A 21819-nucleotide genomic window follows, 5' to 3' on the forward strand; every position below is an offset into this window, starting at 1 on the left:
TCGCCCTAAGACAGCTGGGATAGGCTCCAGCAGACCCCCGTGACCCTGAGCTCGGGACTAAGCGGGTATGGAAAATGAATGAATGAATGAGTTTTAAATTATGCATAAAATGTGGAGTTTTCCCATCTACTTTTAACACAATGTGAGGGGGGGGAAATACAATAAATACTTTATAAGCCATTTTATCTTTATGTCATTTCACAATTCATGAATAATTCGCCTTTAACATTTATTAAAAAAAAAAAAAAGAAAGAAAGAAAAAAAGAAAGACAAACTTGACTTACGTATTCGTGTGATTTTTATCTGTACTAATCCTGCGTTTCCCTCGTGGTCCTGCGGGTGGCGCCTGAGTTCACGGAACTGTCGTCATCCCTTTGGGTGAAAGTGAGAGACGCCGCAGAAAGCGAGCCGTTGTGAGTGAGTGAGTAAGCGAGCATCCCTCACACACACCGGCAGAGGAGGAGGAGGAGGAGGAGGATAGAGGAGCGGGAAAGGCAAAAGTTGGGAGCAGTGGAAGGTAAGCACCGAGTCGGCCGAGAGGAGGGCAGTCCGGGCAGGTGTACGGGGGGGTACGCACGCCCGTCCTCCGCCATAAAACCCGCGACTCTACGCGGTCGTTTTCCTGCCGCGTTGTGAGTGCCTGGAGGGTCGCGAGCCTCCCGCTTCCGTTCACCGTTGCGAGACAAAGAGGATGGACGCAGCCGGAGAGGACGCCAACTGTTAGCATCACGGCAACTCTCACGCCACGTTTGACGAGCGGGTACAGCTCCGCCGACAACGGTAGCCACTGACTTCGGTGACTTTTTGTTTGTTTGTTTGTTTGTTTGTTTTGTAGCTAAACGTACAAGTGCCTTCCAATTCAGTCACCTGTTTTGGCATTAGTTTAGAAAAGTTAGCTGACGTTATACTTTCAAGTTGGGGGAAAAACAAACAAAAAAAAAAAACAACCCGGACGTTTTAAAAGTCTTTGCTTTCCTCCTATAAAAGTCAATATAAACGGCGCTCAAACAGACTCTACAGACAACAGACTCAAAGCTTCCGGCTTCGTCCCACCTCTAACAACCGAACAGACACGTAGATGTGGACAGTTTGGACAAGTGGACTTGGCCATGTTGGCTTGAGAGGGGACTTGCATGGACTATGACGAGGTGCACTGTGCACACACCTCCCTGTATCCTATCTTAAGATGAGCCAAGGGCCAAACCTTGTCCTCGAGTGGCTGTCCAACCTCCATCTGGCCCAGTATGTGGAGTCATTCATTGACAACGGCTATGATGACCTGGAGGTTTGCAAGCAGATCGGGGAGCCGGACCTGGATGCCATAGGGGTCCACATTGAATACCACAGGCACAGGCTGCTCGCAGCGGTGCTCAACCTAAGAGATGGTGACAAGCGCAAGTCGTGCGGCTACTATTTTACGCTGGAGCCACTGGCTCCGTCCACCTGCAACCAGAACTCGGGCCCCAACAGAGCTAACGACTCCAGGACGTCACGGTCAAATTCACGACGAAATGGACTGCACCAAGCCTCCTGCCCTGGAAACCACGATCCAAGGGTCACAGATTGCAATGACTTTGTGACCTACCCCAAACTGAAGCTCAAAGTGCTGATAAGGGACAAACTGGCGAAGGATGGAATCAACCTGGGAGAAGCACCATACACCTTTCAGGTAGGGCTAATGTATCTTATGCGTTTCCTTAAAGTGTTAAATTCAGCCTGTTGGACTTCAAAAGTTCTTGTGTGGAGAGCAATGATGTTGTTAGACTTAGACTAGAGAGTGACATCATAGCATAGACATCCCTTTGTTTGTTGCAACATGTCGTGGTGAAATGATCTAAAGCCTCTTTAAACCACTGTCGCGTGCAATTTGACACGCCGTACTCTGCTGCATTTGAGATGAGAAGTGTGACCAATTTTTTTGATGGTGCCGAGGTTCTCTGCTTCCCGTCTTTTGCGTTCCACATTTTTCTGACAGAGGTCAAGTGCGGTTCAGTGAAGTGTTATTAAACTTCAGTTAGTCTTGCTTAATAAAACATTTTCATGCTCGGGCCCGGGTTCATCTACTTAGTTCCTCTTCGTACGCAGGGAGCAATTAATTGCAGAGCCATTATCATAATCGAATTATCCCCCTTTCTCTCTGTGTTGGCAACACAAGACAACGACTGGTACGATTTTCTCATTGCAAGCAAGCGCCCGCGGCTTACTCCAATAATGCTAGTCTATTGAGGCCAATGTTTTTTTGAATTATTAATTGGGAACCGCTGCCCTGTGACTCCTCGTTTCTTCTTGTGTTGCCTGATCGTGGAAGGTTTGGCCCAAAGTGCGTGAAGTCCATAATTCAGGTCAGTGCACCATTAACCATGCCGTTCTTATATAAAGAAATCACCAGGGATTAACATTATGCCAATGTCATGCTACAACGATGACTTGTTAACAAATCCTCAGTACGATACCTATTGTGCTGTTTTAAAGAGGCCAAAATAAAGAAATCATAGAACTGCAATAAGTGTTTCATGACTGTGGTTAGAATTTCCCACGAAACAAATTTGCAGATGTCGTGGTGCATTTGTGGGTTAAACGTGGCCCTTTTTGTCCATTCCGGCCCCACAATATGCCAGGAGGTCGTCTAGCTGGTGACAAAATGATTCAATGTTTCAAAGCATAATCCTTCTGCAGTATATTACGGATATCAGATGAGGAAGCGTTAAAAATCCCCTGACCTGTGTAAGCGAAGGTCAGTGGGACAATGGGCGCGTCTGCCTTGTTGACAGATGTTTGCTGCACGCATCGTGCCTTACACACAGGCGCATTGAAATGATCGCCGGATATGACTGTCCAGTTAGCGTTGCGTCGATGCCGGGGGTTAATGTAATTGCGGGGGATAGCTACTGTATATCTCCCCGGCATCGAGATGGAAATCTGGTCGCCTCCTTAATACACTCAGCAAACGGTCTGCAGGCCAGCTAGATGAAATGGCAACTGGCAGATTTGGCTTATTTTCAACAAATTGTCGCCGTTAGAGTGCAGCGAAGTGTGATTGATGGATTCTGGATTTGATCATAGCGGAAAAAAGCAGGCCGGACAATCCCTGAAGACAGAGCGGGGGGGTCAAAGGAAAGCCCTGCACCAGTGCTTCACAGATAACAACAACACAGGCACGGCCTCCGCTGTCAGCACTTCACCTTGACTGAACTTAGTCCATTAAGTCACATTTATGCTTGCGTTGGTTTTGTCCGTCCTCAGTGGATACAATCTAAAAATGCTACTTATTAAAAAGGAATGAGTAAGGTGCGAGCTGCTGCTGAGCTGGGACACTTTTCCGGTTAAACTGAGCTCCAAGTGCAAGAGAATGCTTTCATTTATTGTCTTTGCCCCAGACTTCTGTTTCACAAACTCCTTCATCATCATACTTCATTCTGCTGTGCGTCTTGATTGCTCATCTATATCATTGATGAAAGTGTTATTGGAAAGGTTCATTTTACCCCCCCGGTCCTGTGGCCTTTTAAAATAGTTGCACTGTACTAGCAGCACTTTCTGGCCAGTTTCACAGTCAGACGCACGCACGTATACTGTATATGAAAAATTCAGAGGCTGTAAACTTTAAAGTGCAAAGCCACTCTGTGATTCACTTCCAGCCCTATTTGTAGGCTGCAGTCAACGCCGGCACACTTACACTCAGCCCACAAATTTCTGTTTAGTCTTGTTTAGACCAAAAACAAGTGCCGTCTCTTGGGTCAGCACAACCATGCTGAGATTATAGGTCAACGAAAGTGCAAAAATGTATTTAACAAAAACAGATTATACAGGTGAATAAAAAACTAGACAGGCTATTTGATGCAAGGACTTCAAAGTGCATGTGGCATGAGCTATGTGCATCATTTATAATTCAGTTGGGGTTATTTTTTTAATCTTCATATCAACAACTAATCTTATTTAGCAAGTAAGGTCAAGCAAGGCTACGGGCCTTTTGGCAAGTTAAATTTGTCACTGCTTGAATTATGGGGACATTCTGCAACAAGTTCTGCAAAATTGGGCGGTACCCATCATGTTGATTAACAAGCCCTCTAGTTGTGTCATTTGACAGGAAAGCCTCTATTATAATGTTCTTAAACACCCAGAGCCCACTGGTAGAGATCCCCTTTATAGCAGCACGGACAAAGGGAGAGAGGGCCTGAGAGGGCCTCGCTGCTCTGGCCAGTCTTAAAAACATCCTCAGAATGGAGAACAAATCTTAGTTGTGTTGAAGATTGCCATGTGTTGCTCTGCCAAAGGATCAGAGGACAAGCAAAACCAGCAGGCTGCTTTTGACAATAGAAAGGCCAGTCTGAATAGAGCCGGGCAAATACAAGCTCTGCAGCAGCTGACAGCTGTCGCTGGTTTTGTCCCAATGCAGCAGGGACTCAATGGACTCAGGGACACAGGGTTTTTTTTTGTCTTGTCTTGTTTTTGTTTTTTTGTTGTTTTTTTTAAACCACCAGTGCTGCGTCACGATGGAAGCACACCCTCTGTTTGCCAAAATAATAATAAAAAAATAATTTAAATTCCCCCCCATTCATCTTAAAAAGTACCAACAGACCCATTATTAGTCAAACAGAGTATCGCAGGACCAAATCAGCATCGTCTGCAGTGAGAGAAATGGAAGCTACAGCCAGAGTTTAGTTGTAAAGTCAGAGAGCTACTGTTAGCTTGCAAACAATGGCTGGCTGCAGCGCTGGTGCTTCACTATCATTTTATCACAGGTGCACATTGTGACGTTAAAAGAAGAGCGAGAGATGGTCCATGTGACGTGAAATGAATCCAGGATTTTTGTGAAACTTCCTGTAACAGTTGATTCTAAGGAAAGCAGGGAATAATGGCTACTGGGTAACTTGTATCAATAATACCAGATTAGATTATGGAGGGATGAGAAAATCAAATTTTGGGAAAATGTGGTCTGCCATTTATTCATAATTTGATTGTTGCGATGGGATCCGTTACCAATGTGTTCTTGCTGATTGTGTGGTGTAAGTGGGGTAGGCCTTACTTAGAGACTTGTGTCACGACAGATCAAACCACTGGACCATTCCAGGAATATTGCTGGATTATTGCACTGATGGTGCTGAGGGGGTTGGGGAGGTTATAGCACTCTGAAGCTTAACATGCCACATGAACGTGCACGTCACTTCAGGTTTGACATATGGCTAAAAAAAATAAATTAAAAAAATCCTATTCAGAATTTAACATAGACATGCATCAGCTAAACAGCGGCATTGTGCGTAGACAGCTGTGACACTAACGGCACATGTGCAGCTACGTATGTTACATCATCTTGTCATGTCACAGATACAGCTGTAGGTGACACGGAATACTTCATGCTATATATATATATATAATGCAGGAGCGTGTGCTGAATAACAGCATGCGCAAATGTAATCGCTGACCGACGTTGATTCATTTCAGACCGAAGATGAATGTGAATTGGATGTCATCAATGTAAGCAGACTGGACGTTTATTACAGACAAATGTCCTCTATTTTTTGTACTCTGTGTTTTTTTAGTTAGTTTGTTTGCACCTCCCCTCTGGCGTGGCATATTTGTGCCTTTATATTTCTCTTATCTGATAATGTTCTTCCAGCCATGCTCTCTCCAAACCATGCAGTTGGACGTTGACCACTGAAAGGACCATATGTTGCCCCAAGTCTCTTCAGAGATCTTCATCCCTGTCTCCCTGTTAGAGAGAGTTTTGCTCAGAAAAGTGCACCTCGCACTCTGGAGCCCTTGTTGTGAGAGGTGGGGTTCGTCCAGACTCCTTGGGTTTTGTGAAGGGATCGTGTCAGAATTTTGTGTGGTTGTTGTGTGCACACCATTCTCAGTTTCGCTTTTACCAGCCTCTACCTTTCCCTGGTGCCTCAGGCCAATTGTGGAACTGCGCTGATCAGCCCTTTGAGATAGCATCGTACTCTTTGAATTCAAATCACTGCAGAGAAAAGACTCTTGTTTTCCAGTGACTGAATTAAGAGAAAAAGCCTCAACCCCATTTGCAGGTTTTGTTCGGGGTTTATTTTTTAATGGCTGTGGAATTGATTCATTCATTATCTTGCACCTTAACTCTTGGCTCCTTTCCTCCGCCTGTGTTGCATCACCACCAGGCTCTCCGGGTCTTTGAGCCGCTCTGAGTTGACCTTGATCACGTTCCATTACAAGGGTCCAACCATACTCTCTCTCTGTTAGGCTATTTTTACTGCATTGGCAAAAAGGGCCATTTAAGCTGCAACAACAAGCATTTCCAGCCAGTCAAGCAGAGCAGCCTATTTGAGTTCAATAAGAGAGCCTGTCTTTCAAAGGGCTCCACCATTAGTATAATGCTGTTGTGCACTACCTTTCTTAAATATTGTTATATGATGGAGGATTTCTTAAAAATAGTTTTACAGAGATATCCTCAGTTTTTTTTTTTTTTAAATATCCAGAAAATTGTACCCACAAAGTAATAGTAGTAGTAGCTAACAAAGGCTGCCATGATCTGATCATAAATCCATGTTTTGTAAGTGTTTATTATAACATCTATTTGGTGATCACACGGAACCTGACAGAAGTGTCCTCCTGCCCTCATGCTCATTACACTAATTATTTATGCATAAACGGTAAAAAATAAAAAAAATTACATGACGTTACAATATATATATATATATATGTATATATATGTATATATATATATATACATACACATTTTTTTAATCGCTGATCATTAGTGGCATTGAAGAGCATTTATGCTGTATTTCTTTTTTATATATGGGTCACACAAGGATTGAAGCTTATAGTTGTATGTATGTAAGTCTCGGTACATTGGTGCTAATTCCACAAGGCACATTAATGATGTGAAGCAATAACTCAGAGCACTGTTGCTGCTGGTTTGATTTTATCCATTCATCAACCGTCTATAGATAAAAAAAAAAAAAAAAAAAAAAAAGAGTCTATAGACCGTCTGTGAGATAAGTGTCAGGATCACATTAGACTGATTTTGTTCTATACTTGAGTCTATATTTTATTCATTATATTTGTTTCCTCTTCTGCGTAATGCTGCAGTCGGTTTATTGATTTTGAATTAATTAAACTACATGGCTACATTGACCTTTTCAATACTCAATGACAATATGCAATGAGAATGCGTTAATTAATAGCTTTCAGTTTAAGTGTGGGAGGCATCCATCACTTTCTTCAGTCATTGAACCGATGTGAGTGTTTTCATGGGGATTCCACCGTCCGATGATCTCGGTGCTAATGTCAGTGAGGCGTGAAGCAGTGAGTGCTCCTGCTATATGTAGAATTCACATGATGTCATCTGACGAGACAAAAAGCAACGTTAATTGAACATGGTCTGAAATAAACATCACACTTTAGCTTTGGAATGTGGCTTTTTTTTTGGTCTAACCTCTTTTCACGCAGAAACATCTCAATGAGTCGTTTCAATCCAATGTTACTCAGACAGAGGATGACTCTCCCGCTGCTCACGTTTCTAAACTCTTGGGTTTCCCAGCCATGTTTTAGTGAGAAGATTTTACTTCCACAAAAACCTTTGTCTGACTTGGAGAAACTCCCTGGAATTTTGGGGGGAATTTCTTATTGGTTCACTTCACACCGTTAGACGTTGTGGATTGCATTTGAGAATACAGAATTAGAGGTATGACATTTCAGCAGGCGTTACTCTGTGTTGCTCTACGGTGCCGGGCTGTGTTTGTGCAAACGGCACGCTGGCCGAGTTCTCCAATGCTCATGCCGCTGTGCAGACACTTCAGTAATGATCACGGGAATCTCCAGTGGCTTAGATTAAATCTCTGTTTTCCGATCCATCTGCTTCACATTCAACCCATTAGCGGTCCGACTTTCAGCTGTCAAGCGCTCAGACTGGGGGCCACGACGACCGTCACTGCAATGTGACACGGCAGGACAGTTCTTCGTCATGGTGGATCTCACGTTTGCTCGTTTCTCATCTCACTCATGCTGCAAACATTTAAATGCCTCATCAGTTGTTGTTGTTTTAATTCAAGCTGAACTGGGGGTTGAATGTTTTAGATATTTTAGATTTTTTTTTTTACTGTTCATCATCGTCAATCAGCGCATATATGTCCATGTAAGTTACCCATAGATTATGGAATTATAACTGATCCCCCCCCCCCCCCCCTGCACTGCTTAAAGTGATTTAAATAAATGAAGTGGGTGATCATGAAGCCTATGGTGCAGGTAAAGTTGGATCTACACATATGACCTAGTTTCCACTTGTTTTCCTCTACAGCGGCTAAGACCCTCCTCCCATATAAATATCATATGACAAGTCAACTGACACTATTACATGGATACAACTGCATAGAAGATAGCGTTTCTTATGCTTACTGCCCTGTGGAATCAAGAGGACTCAAAGCTGTGCTTTGCGTCGATCTAATCATTTTTTTGTTAGATTTTATGATATTTTATGATTAAGGGAAGTTTCAGAATTATGGTCACTGTGCCTTTTTTATGGTTCTCTGTTACAAAAAATTTACACATTCCGATATGAGAGAGAAGCTAAGCTAAGCAACTAAGCTGAAGAGGATGCGATACTTCACTGAGTCCTCCTATCACCCCGTGTTTGGTTTCTTAGAATATTCAATGTGTCCAGTGCCACCCTGCCATCATACATAACTCATTTACTCCAGGAATCACAAGTTGAATGGAGCAGCGGCCGCACGCTCGTGTTGCCACTGCCCCCAGGTGTTTGCTCATTAACCTCCTTTTCGCAGCCTTTTCGCAGTGCATGTTGTTTGTCTGTCAGTCAAATCTGAACAGTTTTATTTAAAAACATTAAAGCCTGTAGTCTGTTTCTGATGTTTCCGTTTAGACGCTGCTAAACACACAAAGATTTCACCATAAAGATCACACAGTTAGTTTTTCAGTTTGTCCTGCCTCTCATTAGATTGCTCCCAGTTGCATCTTATTCCCATCTTGTCTCACATGTGCTGACTCCTTAATGGATAGCACTTGTATTTTTCCTGCCTCAGCGGCATTAAAGAATCCTGTTCCTTCATTAAAAAGAAGAAGAAAGAAAAGCAGGCTGTGCCTCCTGGGAAAGTAGATGGCACCGAGTGAAAATGTGCTGCATAATTATGTATGTGCTCTTTGTGACAATGGTGCACGTCCTTTGAAGCTAACGCAGCAAAGCTGAGGGAACCTGATAATGACATAAAAGTATGTTTTCGAAACCATTAGGGTGGCTGTTGTTGTTATCAACTGCACGGATCAGCAGAAACAGGTTTCTTGTGTATTTCTTTCTGCACATTTCAGCAAGAAACATCTGTTGAGATATTGATTATTTGCTTTATATGTTGTTAGGGCGATGTAGAATAAAGGAAAGAAAAGGGAAGAAGGAGCGCTGCTTGGGTCCTTTTAATAAAATGAGTAAAAACAGGTGCTCTTTGGTTTGGGTGTATTCATAGAAGATGACAGATTCAGTTAAATCCTCGCTCAAAAAATTGGGGAGTGTACAAGTGAAGTGTAGGATGAGAAACTGAAAAATCAAAGAAAATCAAAAAGCCTTTATTTTGGCATGGCAAAATAGCTGACACGCGTAGGTCAAGTCATTTTTAATCTGTGTAGCCATGCAAAAATAAAAGCTTTTTTATTTTCTATATACAGTACAACAGAGTTGCCTTGGACTTTTCAGTTTCTCATCCTGCACTTCACTTGTACACTCCCCATTTTTTGGGCAAGGATTTAACTGAATCTGTCAGCTGACTTTGTGGCAGTTTTGAAAGGTTTTGAAGCCTTTATGTTGTTTTGCATGCATTCTTGAATTAGAGATATATACAGGTTTGTCTGCATGAATCATCTCCACCAAAAACTAAATGAATGGTATCTAGAGCTGCCTTGTCTCTATATGAAAGACTGCGATTGCAGGATAAGTGGTGTTGAACAATGGTGACCACGTCACATTGAGAGAACGCATTTGCATAAATTCTTGCCTTATCTTAGTTGGGAGACTAGCAACACTGCAAGTATAACCCTGACCAATCAGCTCTCATGACCCTGCACGTGATCATGGGTCATTTGGGAGGCAGGATGGGGCGGAGCAAAGAAACTGCCCGGAGAAGCAACAATGCAGCGTAAAGAATGGCGATTGCCACGAGGAAAAAAAAATAATGGTCAGTCACTTTTTGGCAAAGAATTGCAGCAGTCTCTTGTGACCCAACTGAAAAGGCAGGACTGTCATTGTGTAGTTGAATTTGCTGCAGTTTGATGCATCTCAGGTAGTTTCAAAATTCAGACGTGCTAATCTTCTTGAGGTGTGTTCTTTCCAAATCGATGGCTTTATGTATATTTAATTGCTTGGGAAACCCAACTGTGAAGGTGTGTATCTGATATAAAACTTCAAAACTTTGGTTAAAATAACTCACCTAACCTCTAAGAAGACACTGGTGACTTGAATTTAATCGCACACTATTGCAACAACATTCACATCTTTCCGTCAGTAGGAAACTTCTAGTCCTGCAGGTGTGACAGCAGTTAGCTGCACATCTGGCACAGACACGACTTGTCAAACAAGAACCGTCTCGCAAGGTGTGCCAGTTCACCTTTTTCCTACAGCTTCAAATCCAGCACACAAATATAAACAGAGACAATGTCACCAGTGTAAGCATCAATATTGCTGCTTTTAGCCCCTCAAACTGTCCAAGCTCTGTCATTTAATTGAAAACTATTAATACTCAAATCCTCATGTGTGTCCAGCAACATTGTGCCCACTGAGAAGATAATCCCAACTCCTGTCTGTCAGCCAGTCTACTTTAAAAACACCCAACGCTGAGATTAGGGGGAAAAAAGAAAAAACAAATTCAACTGTGCTAACAAAACCAATAATACCAAAGGACATTAAATCCGTCCTAACCGCTGCCTAACCTGCTATCAGTGCAAAGGTACAGGGGATTTTTATAAACTGTGTAAGAAGCTTATAAAAAGCCATTGTGCACCTTCTAAATATGTCTGAATATGTTTTGTCTCCACTTCTGTGGGGAACTTTCTTGGTTTCGTTTTTTTTTTTTTTTAAGCTCCACTACAACAGTTCAAGTACAGTTTCACAGACCGAGCAGTGCATTTTGGGTAGTCATTAGCTCAATTACACCCCGTGGGTGGAGTCGGTTAGTGTTTGCCGGCTACCTTATGGAGTGTAATCTGGCAGACTGACAGGAGGCCCATTAGCTGTTTTATTCATGACTAGTTCTGACCCGGCTGGTTGGCCGCTCCGCCGCAGTCTCCCGCTGTCGACCAACTAGACATGACAGCCGCGGCCGACACTGAAGTCCGGCTTCACCTCAGTGCAGCGCACACTGGGATTTCTCTGGGATTAGGGAAGACAAGCTTCTTTTTAAAAAAAAAACTCCCACACTGACACACAGGGGAAAAAAAGGATTGCATTTGGCACAATGAGGCCACCGGCCACTGCACCAGGACCTTCAGCTCCATTGTTGGCAGGTTCCCGGCACGGTGATTCGGTGGTGACAGAGGTGTTACCTCCATCCTTGCATTATTAATACTAAAGTAATATATTTGTATAGTGAGACTAGACTTGCTACTGTGCACATTTTTATCCTGCTGCGTCCTCCCTCTTGACTTATATCCAACTAGACAGTGTTCATCCTGCACAACACGCTCCTTAAATGTCACATAACTATTATTTCACTGTCACGACCCACGCCAAGAGTTCCTGGCATTTAAATCTTAAGTTCAGCAAAGGTTGCGGATGCTGGCCTGGTTTTGGAGGTGAACGCCGTGTCTCTTCCCCCCCTTCTTAAAATGTCACTTTGACCCGTGTCTCAGTTCAACGTCACTGCGACATGGGAGAGGATCCTGAAAAAGGCTGAGAACTTGGCAAATATTGAACCATATATGCATTTAATCTTTATTAAACAGTCATTTATTACATAGTTTCCCTGGAACGTTGTTTTGTTTTGTTTTGTTTTTTATTTACGTTTTGTAGTTCACTGGTGTCCTGCCTGTTGTGTAAAGAGAATGAAAAATGAAATGGGGGGGTTAAAAACGGTTGGACCAGGCTCAACTATTGTCGGTAAATATTTGGCATTTGTTCTAATCTCCTTAGAGGAGCAGATGGACGACATTTATGAAGAAGAGCAGCAAAGGGCCGACCGTTTGGAGGTAGATGAATCGGCGCTGCAGAATGTCGCGACAGAACTCGTATTCTGAACTAAACACAACGATAGTACTCACAGACTAATAGACTGGACTTGGGTGATTCCTGAAAGGCTTGTTGTGATTCCTGGAAAAGTCTGTTGTGCCCAGTGAGCCAGTGTGTTGTGCCTGCAGACAGACCAAATCTATTTGTGGATCAGATCTGCTGCGTTGAATATTCATCACTCAGCTGTGCTCTCATGCTTAATTTTACTCTCTTTGAAGACGACGCTCGGCAGGCTGCGATCTGTATCTCCGACTCGCAGATTAAATTCGGAGGGCTGGCTGAATTTAAACAGAATTATTTTTGTTCCCGAGGGCTGGGGTTAGTTTTCGTAATTGAAAGAGTGAAGAAAACACTGAAGAGGTCAGAGTCACTGACATTTAGCTCCGGGGACCTTAAGGTTCTTCTCTTGAGTCATTGTAGCAGAAAAAAAAAACATCCTTGCAAGCGCCTCACATTTTGCATGGATGACATGAAGCAGAGACGAAACCAGACAAAGTCGATTATGGATATAAAAGATCAATTCATGGCTTCATGGCCACATCGCTGGTCTTTTTATGTTATCTTTTTTTATTTTTTAACAGGGGCTCTGATTCGTTTTAAATTCCGTACATACCAAACAAAGCTTAGCTCAGTTAATTCTCTTAGTGTCGTCTGTATGTACATGGCCCATAATGCACCATATCCATTATTCACCCACTTTAATGGCTTCGGCTGGCATTATCCTGGAATTGGCTCTGCAGTGGCCAATAATGTTTAAATGAGAAACGTGACTGTGATCGTCCATTATCTCATTAGCTCTGCGAAATGACGTTTTTACGTGATGCCCCGGCAGAGGTTTCACTTTATCACGCTTTCCGTTTCCTGTGTTCCTGACAGATGAAGGGTGACCCTCATCTAACCCATGTGACTGGAAGTCTTTGGTTTTGATTCGATACGTGAAATGTCCTGCAAGTCTTTGCTGCACGTGGCCTGACAGCAGCAGTCAAGGAAGAATTTCATACAAATCGATTGAAAGTATAACCTCTGTTTCAATGTTTTAATCAATGTTTTAATGAATGTTTTAATTCATTCTTCATTCATTCAAACATCATTGCACAACGCACCTGAGCCGCAACAGTTTAGAAATCCCACTTTTCTTTATATTTTCCCTCTGTGATCAACACACTGGATGACAGTGAGGCCCTTAACACTCCAACTTTCCCAAAGGGGCTGCATTTAGCCCTCAGCGACGCCTGTCTGTGTGAACTCTTCCGCACAAACAGCTCAGCGATTCAGTCTGATTGCTCTTCTGCTAATTGCTGATGCGACATTAGCAGCTTTGCGTGCGTCCCAAACACGGTGTCGTGTGTAGCAGGGCACCGTTGAGTCGGCACACTCCCCCTGAGAGAATCACTCTCAGTTCACCTGGCAAAGTCGCTTTCACACTAAATAACGTCCATGTTAACGTGTGAGCAGCTACAAACTGTTTTCAGCTTGAGCCAACGATCCGATGAACTCCCAGTGGACGGCGCAGGCAGCAAGATTGCACCACGTTCTGTTTCGCCTCGCTGGCGAATCTTAACACCTGAGACGGTCCCGAACGAGGTTTCCGTTTTTCAAACGATCGGCGCAACTTTCATGCTCAGCGCCATGGAAAGGAGCCATGTCCGACAATCTGCCACTCCTAGGGCTGTGCGCTAAATCAATTTTGAATCGAAATCGGATTTATTAGTCAAGACATGCTTCCGGCCTGTGCGTCTTTATTTTACAAAATGTGAAAGTTTAACACTTTATTCAAGATGATAGAAAGACGTTTTATTTTTAAAGTGATGTTTGGTGAAAGGTTGGCACCTCGGGATTCATTTGGATTTGATTCTTAAGTTTTCACTTTATTTCCAAATAAGGGAACTTCATCTTTGTTTATGAAGAACCTGTTCATTTTCAAGTGAAGTTTGGTGAAAGTGAGGTTTTCACTTTCAAATTCATCTCTTTTTTTTGTCAAGAAGACTGTAAATTGTCATTTTACTAAAGTGAAGGAGGATTTGCAGTAGATATTTACAGTGTCTTTCAGTTGCACTTTATCCCCAATAAGGAAATGTTTTTGCTATTTTTTCTAAAAAAAAAATAAAGATAAAATATTTGAAATTATTTATTCCATTGTCTTTTGTAGTTTTACCAAAAAAATCAAAATTGAAAATCAAGTTTTCAGAGAAAAAAAAATCTGATTTTATTTTTGTCCAAAATCGCCCCGCCGAAGCCGTTCCTCTGATGCACCTGGAAACATGTTGTCCCTCCCTCGCTGGTTAGCATTCATTTCTTGCGTTCTATTCTTTTGAATTGCATGTGTTTATATTTTTATATTGTAGCTGTGTGTGTACAATTGTCATATTTTATAATTCATTATCAAAGTTTTAGCTGTCGTTTACTCTTTTAAATGCACTTGAGCTTAAAACTAAAATGCATTATTGTCGCGGTTAATCTTTCATTTTTTTGTCACCCGCTTCTTGTTACGTTTGTCGTCGATTTGCCGTGATTGAGCTCCAAGGGCGGCTAATTAAATTCAAGAGCTCAGGCCTGGCATAGAGAAAGGCACGCATATTGACAGCGAGATCAATTCCTGTAAGTGATTATGCATATTTTATCACCGTATCAGGTTTTATTGACCTTGAGTGATTTTTTTTCCTCTAAAAAAACGGCCCCACGCCACCGAAAGAGATGTCAGACAGCGAGATCCTTGGTGAGATCTCCGGCTGAACACAGGTCCTCCGCCTTGAATGGATCCTCATGCAATTTTTATGATGTCAGCGCATGCTTGGCCTGCTGCAGTTAGCATCCATTATTGGAGACTGTGTGTGTGGGCGTGGTTGGTGGCGAGGGGAAAGGGGAACGGGGGTGTCCTTGGAACGCCACGGGGAGCGAGCGGGAGAGGCTCCGAGGTGTTTAGACAGGAGAAGGCAAATCGAGAGGGACGTGTGCAAGTTGTCATCGGGTCTTCCGGGACGTCTGCGCTTGTCACCGGGGCTCTGGTGCAGTCGGCCGGCCGTGCGCAGCCCCTCCTGGAGAGCGGTGCCGTGTGAGGACGCGGCTGCCTGAAAAATCAATCCGCCAGAGGGGGGGAAGAGATGCAGATGGCGGGTCCAGTTGGAGCCGCCAGCAGCTCCGACCAGACTGCAAGGGGAGTGGAGCCGGTGCCAGAAACACCTCTGAAGTGTTTCCCTGCTGGAAGGCGTTGCGCCTGGAGGAAACGTGGTGCGTGACGCCCGGCATCGCTGTACGACACTGGGCAGCACTCAGGCAGATTTAAAATCCACTCAGCAGCTGCCGATTGTACTGTATAAAGTAGTACTACAGCAGTGTCTTTCAACCACTGCACCGCGGCACGCTAGTGTACCAAGAGATAATGTCAGTTGTGCTGTGAAAAATTATCAAACATCTCACTTCTAGGGCTGTGTGATTAATCGATTTTAAATTGAAATCAGAATCAATTTTCCTTGCTTCTGGGCTGTAAGCTTCTTTCACAAAGGGTGAAAGTTTTGCACTTTATTCATTCATCGTTGTTCAAGATGATAGATAAACCTTTTATTTTGAAAGTGATGTTTGGTGAAAGTGAGATTCATCTTTGTTTGGTCAAGAAGACTGTAAATGTTGTCACTTTACTAAACCCAAGGAGGATTTACAGTATCTTTAAGTTGCACTTTATTGCCAAAAGGGAAATTTGTTTGCCATTTTTCTTTAAAAATAAAGATAGAAATATTTGAAATAATTTATTTTATTGTCTTTTGTAGTTTTACCAAGAAATCTCAATCACTTCATTGCTCTAAAAAAATATATATATATATAATTCCAGTGTTGAGTAACTATGCTTTAAAAGGAATAGAAGCCTATTTTCTACCTCAATTCCTCAGTTCACCACAGCGTTGCTCAATCCTGGGGTCAAAGGTCGACTATTTGTCTTGTCTTCATTTACCTCTGCATTTTTCCCCATCCTCGTGTGGACAGTCTCAAGAGTGAAACACACACCAGGGATTCACTTCCTGATTGAGACCAGTTCACGTGCTCCTCACACCATGTGGAAATATCCTCATCCCAGGGGCCCTGTAGGCCTGTATTACATGGCTGACACATGTCATCCTCCTCCAGTGGAGGCCCGAGTCTCTGCCTTGGCATGCAGGCGCGTCACGGAGGATCGCATAGTCGCACGCGGGGGAAATTGAGAATTGTGGCTGTGCGGGGCGGTGGGGGTGGGGGGAGAGGCCGGATGATGTGTTTTCTGCACCTTTGAATTAGACATGGGTCAGAGATTATGAAGGAGCCACAGGCTGCTATTCCCCGCACACACCCAGAACCTCTCACAGCCTTTTATAACCGAGGACTCAATACAAGTCTTTGTAACTGTTAATTGAGCCTGAATTTTAAGGAGAGGCTTCTGCGTTTGTTCGGAAGGGCCGCCGACTACAAACATGCTCCAGGAAGCCCTCACAATATAACCCCCTGCCTTTGAGAGGGAATGCATCTCCAAGCATGCAATTTAGCTGAAATTTAAAGGGGATTATTTCCTATTTGATCTCCGCTCTGCTGAATTAAACATGCTTCAAAGGGCAGGGACAATCCAGCTTCTTCCAAACGGACAGGGACCCCATACAATCCACAGGGGGCCTTTTCAGTATTTGCTGATTTAAAAAAATGGACATTTCTAAACATTTTTTTTTTTTTTTTTGCATTTTAAGGATTAAGCGTTATTTAGAGGGTGTATTTAAATTTGAACTGTATGCTTTTAGCAGATGCTCTAAATCTCAGTGCAATGTGATTTGGTGTTTCCCTCTGCTCTGCTGAAATCGTGTTTTAATCTTCACCCCCTGCTGCTTTCCCCCGAGAGTCGTGGATCTTTACGCTGCTCTAAAATATTTTGCGCTTGCTTCGACAGACAACTGCTTTTGGCTTCTTTTTTTTTTTTAATTCCTCTATCATCTGTTAGTCTTGGTTTAAATAACTTGTAACTCAGGCCCAGCGTTACGTTCCATCTATGTATTCCATCCACCTGACACTTCTATAAAATCACAAGTAAAGACATGGGTAGCAACACTTTCCTTTTTTTGGGTGTCTCTGAACGTGACAGAGAGATTTTCACCCAGTGACAGCTTGAAAAGTGGGAGCTGAGCTCCGCTGCGCTTTTCAGACCTTGATTGTTGTAGTCAAGCCGTTCCCCAGTGTACAGTGGCTGCCTCAGCACGTCACCACGCCCTCGTCTGAGACCCGTCAAAATCCACTTAGCACTCCGACATGAATGGTTTGGATCCTTCCTTTCCTCTGCAGGACACCCCGGGGCTGTCAGTCTGACAGAGGCGGCAACTCTCTCTGCCACACTGACACACGCTGTGCAGATTTTACTACATGGCGCCGCTCTCGTGGGAAACCCTTGGTAATTCCCTTACTCTTGACAATGACACCACTGGGATCAGGTGATTTTGACTTGTACAGATCTCTGTGGCAGAAGACTCGACAGATTATTTGAAATCGTTCCGTTCGGTTACCATAAGAGTGATGCATTCAATTTACTACACAGTCGAGGCTGTGTTTAGATTCTAATAGAGACCTCAAAAAACATCCATGTAATTTATAGACCAACTCAAAAAAAAAGTGAGCATAGTTTAAATCAGGTATGGGCAAACTACGGCCCAGGGCCCCGTTAAACTTTTTAATCCGTGTGGGGCTTCAAAGACACATAATTTGTGGTAACTTTGCTTTTGTTCATTTTCAATTGACATTAAAGCTACATTATATTTTTTCTACGCATCCCTCATACATATTTATAGGCCCCTCTGTCAAATTTTAGAACCCATTATGGCCCACCAGTCAAAAAGTTTGCCCAACTCTGGTTTTAAGCAATATATCCTAGACATGATGAAGAATATTAGGCCAAAGATAATTAACGTTTTTCTTCTTATTTCTTGCTTGTTTATTAAACTCATTAAATCTGTGTGTTTTTATGCTGCACTTGTGGATTTTCAAATCTTTTTGATTTTTGTCTGATGTTAAAACCTTTAAAAAAAAATCCATCTTTCTCTGCCACGCATCACTTTTTAAAAACAATTGTATTCAGTTTTATTCATCTATAATAATTTCCCCTTTGATAAAAGGACAGCATGCAGCACGATACCAGTTCAGTAATCCTCCCTGCACACCGAGACGTCTCTCAGTCTGATGAATGGCTCTGCCAAAGCCTCGTGAGCTCAGGGTGGGTTGTGCTGAGATCAAAGCTATGGTCCTCGCCACCAAAACCCAAAAACCCAGGAGCGTTCTGGGTTCTGGTGGGGGGGCAAGCGTCCTGCACTCACTTGACCCGTGCATGCCGGTGAAGTCGTGCGGGGCTTCAGTCTGTGCGAGGAACCGGAGCTCTCCATGTTTATCAGTCATCCATCTGCAGCTCAGCGTAATCTGCAGCCTCCCACTGTAGATCTGACACAGCCATTGTTCCCCCCCCGGCTTCCGCCGCCACTGCCGCCGACGCTCACTGCTCTGGATTTAGTGGTCAGCTACTAAAGATGAAGATTAGAGCCGGTGGAGTTTCCATCGGACAAAGACGCCCAGGGTTGTTTCTCCCGCCTGTAATCCCACTAATGCTCACAATTAAACGAGGTCACCACCCTGATACATGGGGGATCTTATAATGCCCCGTTTTCTATTAAGTGAGCGTGATAAAGCTGTGAGTGTAGCACTATTTTCACACTGTTATAGCCCCTCTTTGCACAAACAGTCTGAAACAGTACGTTCTATTTGAGCTGAGGGAGGAAATTCCAGGTTTCTATCAAAAATTAAATATAAACAGTCGGATTTACCTTGTCATTTTAACTCCCGGTACAATGAACTGCGATGAAGTCTCGGGGTCTGAGATGATGAAAAAAAAAAAAAAACAGCTATCTGCTGCCACCTGCTGGTTAAGAGCCTTACACGCTCAGCCTGAGGCATTTGACCTATTAGACTGTGTGTGTGTGTGTGTGTGTGTGTGTGTGTGTGTGTGTGTGTGTGTGTGTGTGTGTGTGTGTGTGTGTGTGTGTTCAATGCTTACATTTACTACTGCTTTTGCAAATGCAGAGTAAACACTTCACTCGAATATGCGCCATTCAGTTTAAGCTCTTTGCTTCTTAATCTGCTCTTCACAGATGCACTGATACACCCATTAAAAACACGTGTTTGCAGAAGGCTTTAATGGAAGTCTTTGTCGTCTTTTTATCACTTTGCTAATTGGTAAAGACAGTTTCACTTTCAAACATATGTCTGTAAAAGGAAGAGACAGAATATTTTATTCATTTAGGAGCACAAGAGGAGAAAGCGAGAGTTGCATGCCATCACAGAATTGTCCAGCAGGGGGCGGCATGTCTGGCGAGTCTTTACTGTTTCTCATGTACAGAGTCTGACACGTCACTGGAACTCCGTGGTTAACATAAACATGCGCGCGCGCGCACACACGCACACACACACACACACAAAAGAGGTGGTGGTTTATTTGAACATGTGAGTCAGCCGGTCCCTCTGGGCCGCAGCTGGAACGACTGGAGTGCTCCACCCAGCAGCGGCCGCATCATGTGGCTGTAAGTCCCCTCCTCCGGGCCAAACTCTGTGTGTGCCGGCCGGACACCCCTCCCCTGTAAGGCCAGGATGCATTGTCCTCCTCTCAGTGACATGAGTTAAGTTGCTCAGAGTGGTGTCTTCTCTCTGCTGGGAGCGGTGTGGTGGGACTGCACAGCGCCGGGCAGCTCTGTTGGCGGCCGCACGCCTGCTTGTGGTGAGTGTATTTCTGTTCAGCAGCGCGTCCTGCTTTCTGCTCTGAGCTCTTTTGGTGTTTCTGGTGAGGTTAACAGTAACTGAAATGCATATGGTTCACACACATCTGCGCCGTTGACGTGTCTTTGACGTGTATCTGTTTTGAGACAAGAGCTAAAGCTGGTCAGAACGTCGGGGCCACAAAAAACTGCTGAGCTCTGGCGATGTAAGTAATTGACAAAGAGAAAATGTGTGCTTCTTTTTTGTTGTTGCAGTAAACTCTCTTTATATGAGTTTAATGCTAATGTTTCCTCTGGGAGTTTGTGAGCAGAGAAATTTAAAACTTCTCCTTTTTTTTAAAAAAGGTCCGCTATTATGCAAAATCCACTTTTTCAATGGTTTCCAATTATTTATGCCCTTTTCTAGCCTGCTAGTCAAGTCCATACTTTACTTCTTTAACTCGCTTCACTTTTCAGAAAGTGTTGGATGAAACACACAAGGGGTAAAAAACCTGGCATTGACACCTCATGGATACCTCTCCCAGGTTTATAGGCTGTAAACAGAGGGCTAATCGTGCTGTTTTATGGAGATGTGTTTTTTAGGTGTGCGGTTTTTTTTTTTTTTGGTTTTTTTTTTTTATAACTGATGACATCAGGCTTCTCCACTGGATTCCAGGGTGAAAATCCTGAAAGTGTATTTAATATGGGATAACTGTAAACCCTGGTTACGGCCGCTGGTTTCGGCTTTTAGCAGCAGAATCCCATCTTGTGGGCAGGGTGATACTCTCTGGTTCACTAAGGTGAGACGGGGCAAGAGAAACTGCCAGCGAGACGCGTCAGACACTCTCAGCCCTGCAGGGCACGTGGACCTTTTGTCTGCCTCCAAGTTGCTGGGCGCCTCAGAAATGTGACACCGCACGCTCATTTTCAAGCCACTGAGGTTGATGCCTCACGCTGCAATTTTGGCTTCAAAAACCAGTCATTTTGGAAAGGAGGAAACATAAAGCACGCACAGATATTTCCCCACCCCCCCCCAAAAAAAACGTCTATTTTGGACGAGGTTTTTTCTGGAAGAATGGAAAAGAAAAAAATAACTGTTTGTGGGTCTGCGAGTCTCGTCGTGGCAGCCTGTTTACTGTTTTACCCAGAGTGCGTTTACATTTGTCAGCGTGGCCGACGCGCACACACACACACACACACACACACACATACACATATACACACACACACATACACATATACACACATACACATGCAGCCCGAGGCGCTTGGATATCATGCGCCACTGTCACAATGGCTTGTTTATGTGGCTCGACGACAGCGTGAGGCGGAAGAGTGGCAGCGGGCCCGGCTCAGCGCGCAGCGCCTCCGTCGGCCTCGACCTCGTCTCCGTCCGGACTGCATCGTGAAGCGGCGGCCAGATTCTCAGTCGGGGGGGGGGGCACATCGCCTGCAAAAAGAATGGCCCCCTTTTTTTCGGCACAATTGAGCCAGTCACAGTCTATGATGCCACAAGACAAGTGGACACACAGCTCTGCTCGCCACTGCACAGACTGAGAGCCGGGGGGCAGAGGGGGGGGCTCTCAGTCAGAGGGAGGTGTGATTAGACTCTTACGCAGCAGTAAGAAAAGAAAATCAAACAGATGCCAATTTGAGATCAAATGACAGTGATTTGTTAGGAATTTGCACTGTAGGTGTTTTGTTACAAGCCAGTGTTGCTCTTAAGGTGCAAAGATCCACTTTGTCTTCAGAGACACTTTGTAGTTGCCTGATTTCGACTGGACTTCTGGACCAAATGTTCCAAATTCAAAAGCCACTGGGTTGTGCGCAGTGTCACAAACTCAGTTGGTCGGCGCCACTCACAGAATCTTACATCCATATTAA

The 21819-nt window shown here is 43.8% G+C and overlaps 1 protein-coding gene across 3 annotated transcripts in view; it reads left to right on the forward strand.

The window, feature by feature from the left end:
- Positions 1 to 950: 950 nt before the first annotated feature.
- Positions 951 to 21819, forward strand: part of sash1b (SAM and SH3 domain containing 1b) — a 34452-nt gene continuing 13583 nt past the window's right edge. The window contains exon 1 of one of the 3 annotated variants that reach the window (XM_076023263.1): positions 951 to 1669. In XM_076023263.1, the coding sequence (XP_075879378.1) occupies positions 1187 to 1669 (483 nt within the window). In that variant the 5' untranslated portion in view covers positions 951 to 1186. Of the gene's footprint in view, positions 1670 to 19738; positions 19959 to 21819 lie in introns of those variants that run through there. The other 2 variants (XM_076023265.1, XM_076023264.1) reach the window with 2 other exon arrangements.

Source organism: Nelusetta ayraudi, unplaced genomic scaffold (assembly GCF_046127955.1).
Source record: "Nelusetta ayraudi isolate G7.1 ecotype Tasmania unplaced genomic scaffold, CSIRO-AGI_Nayr_v1 ptg000015l, whole genome shotgun sequence".
Taxonomy (NCBI): Eukaryota; Metazoa; Chordata; class Actinopteri; order Tetraodontiformes; family Monacanthidae; genus Nelusetta; species Nelusetta ayraudi.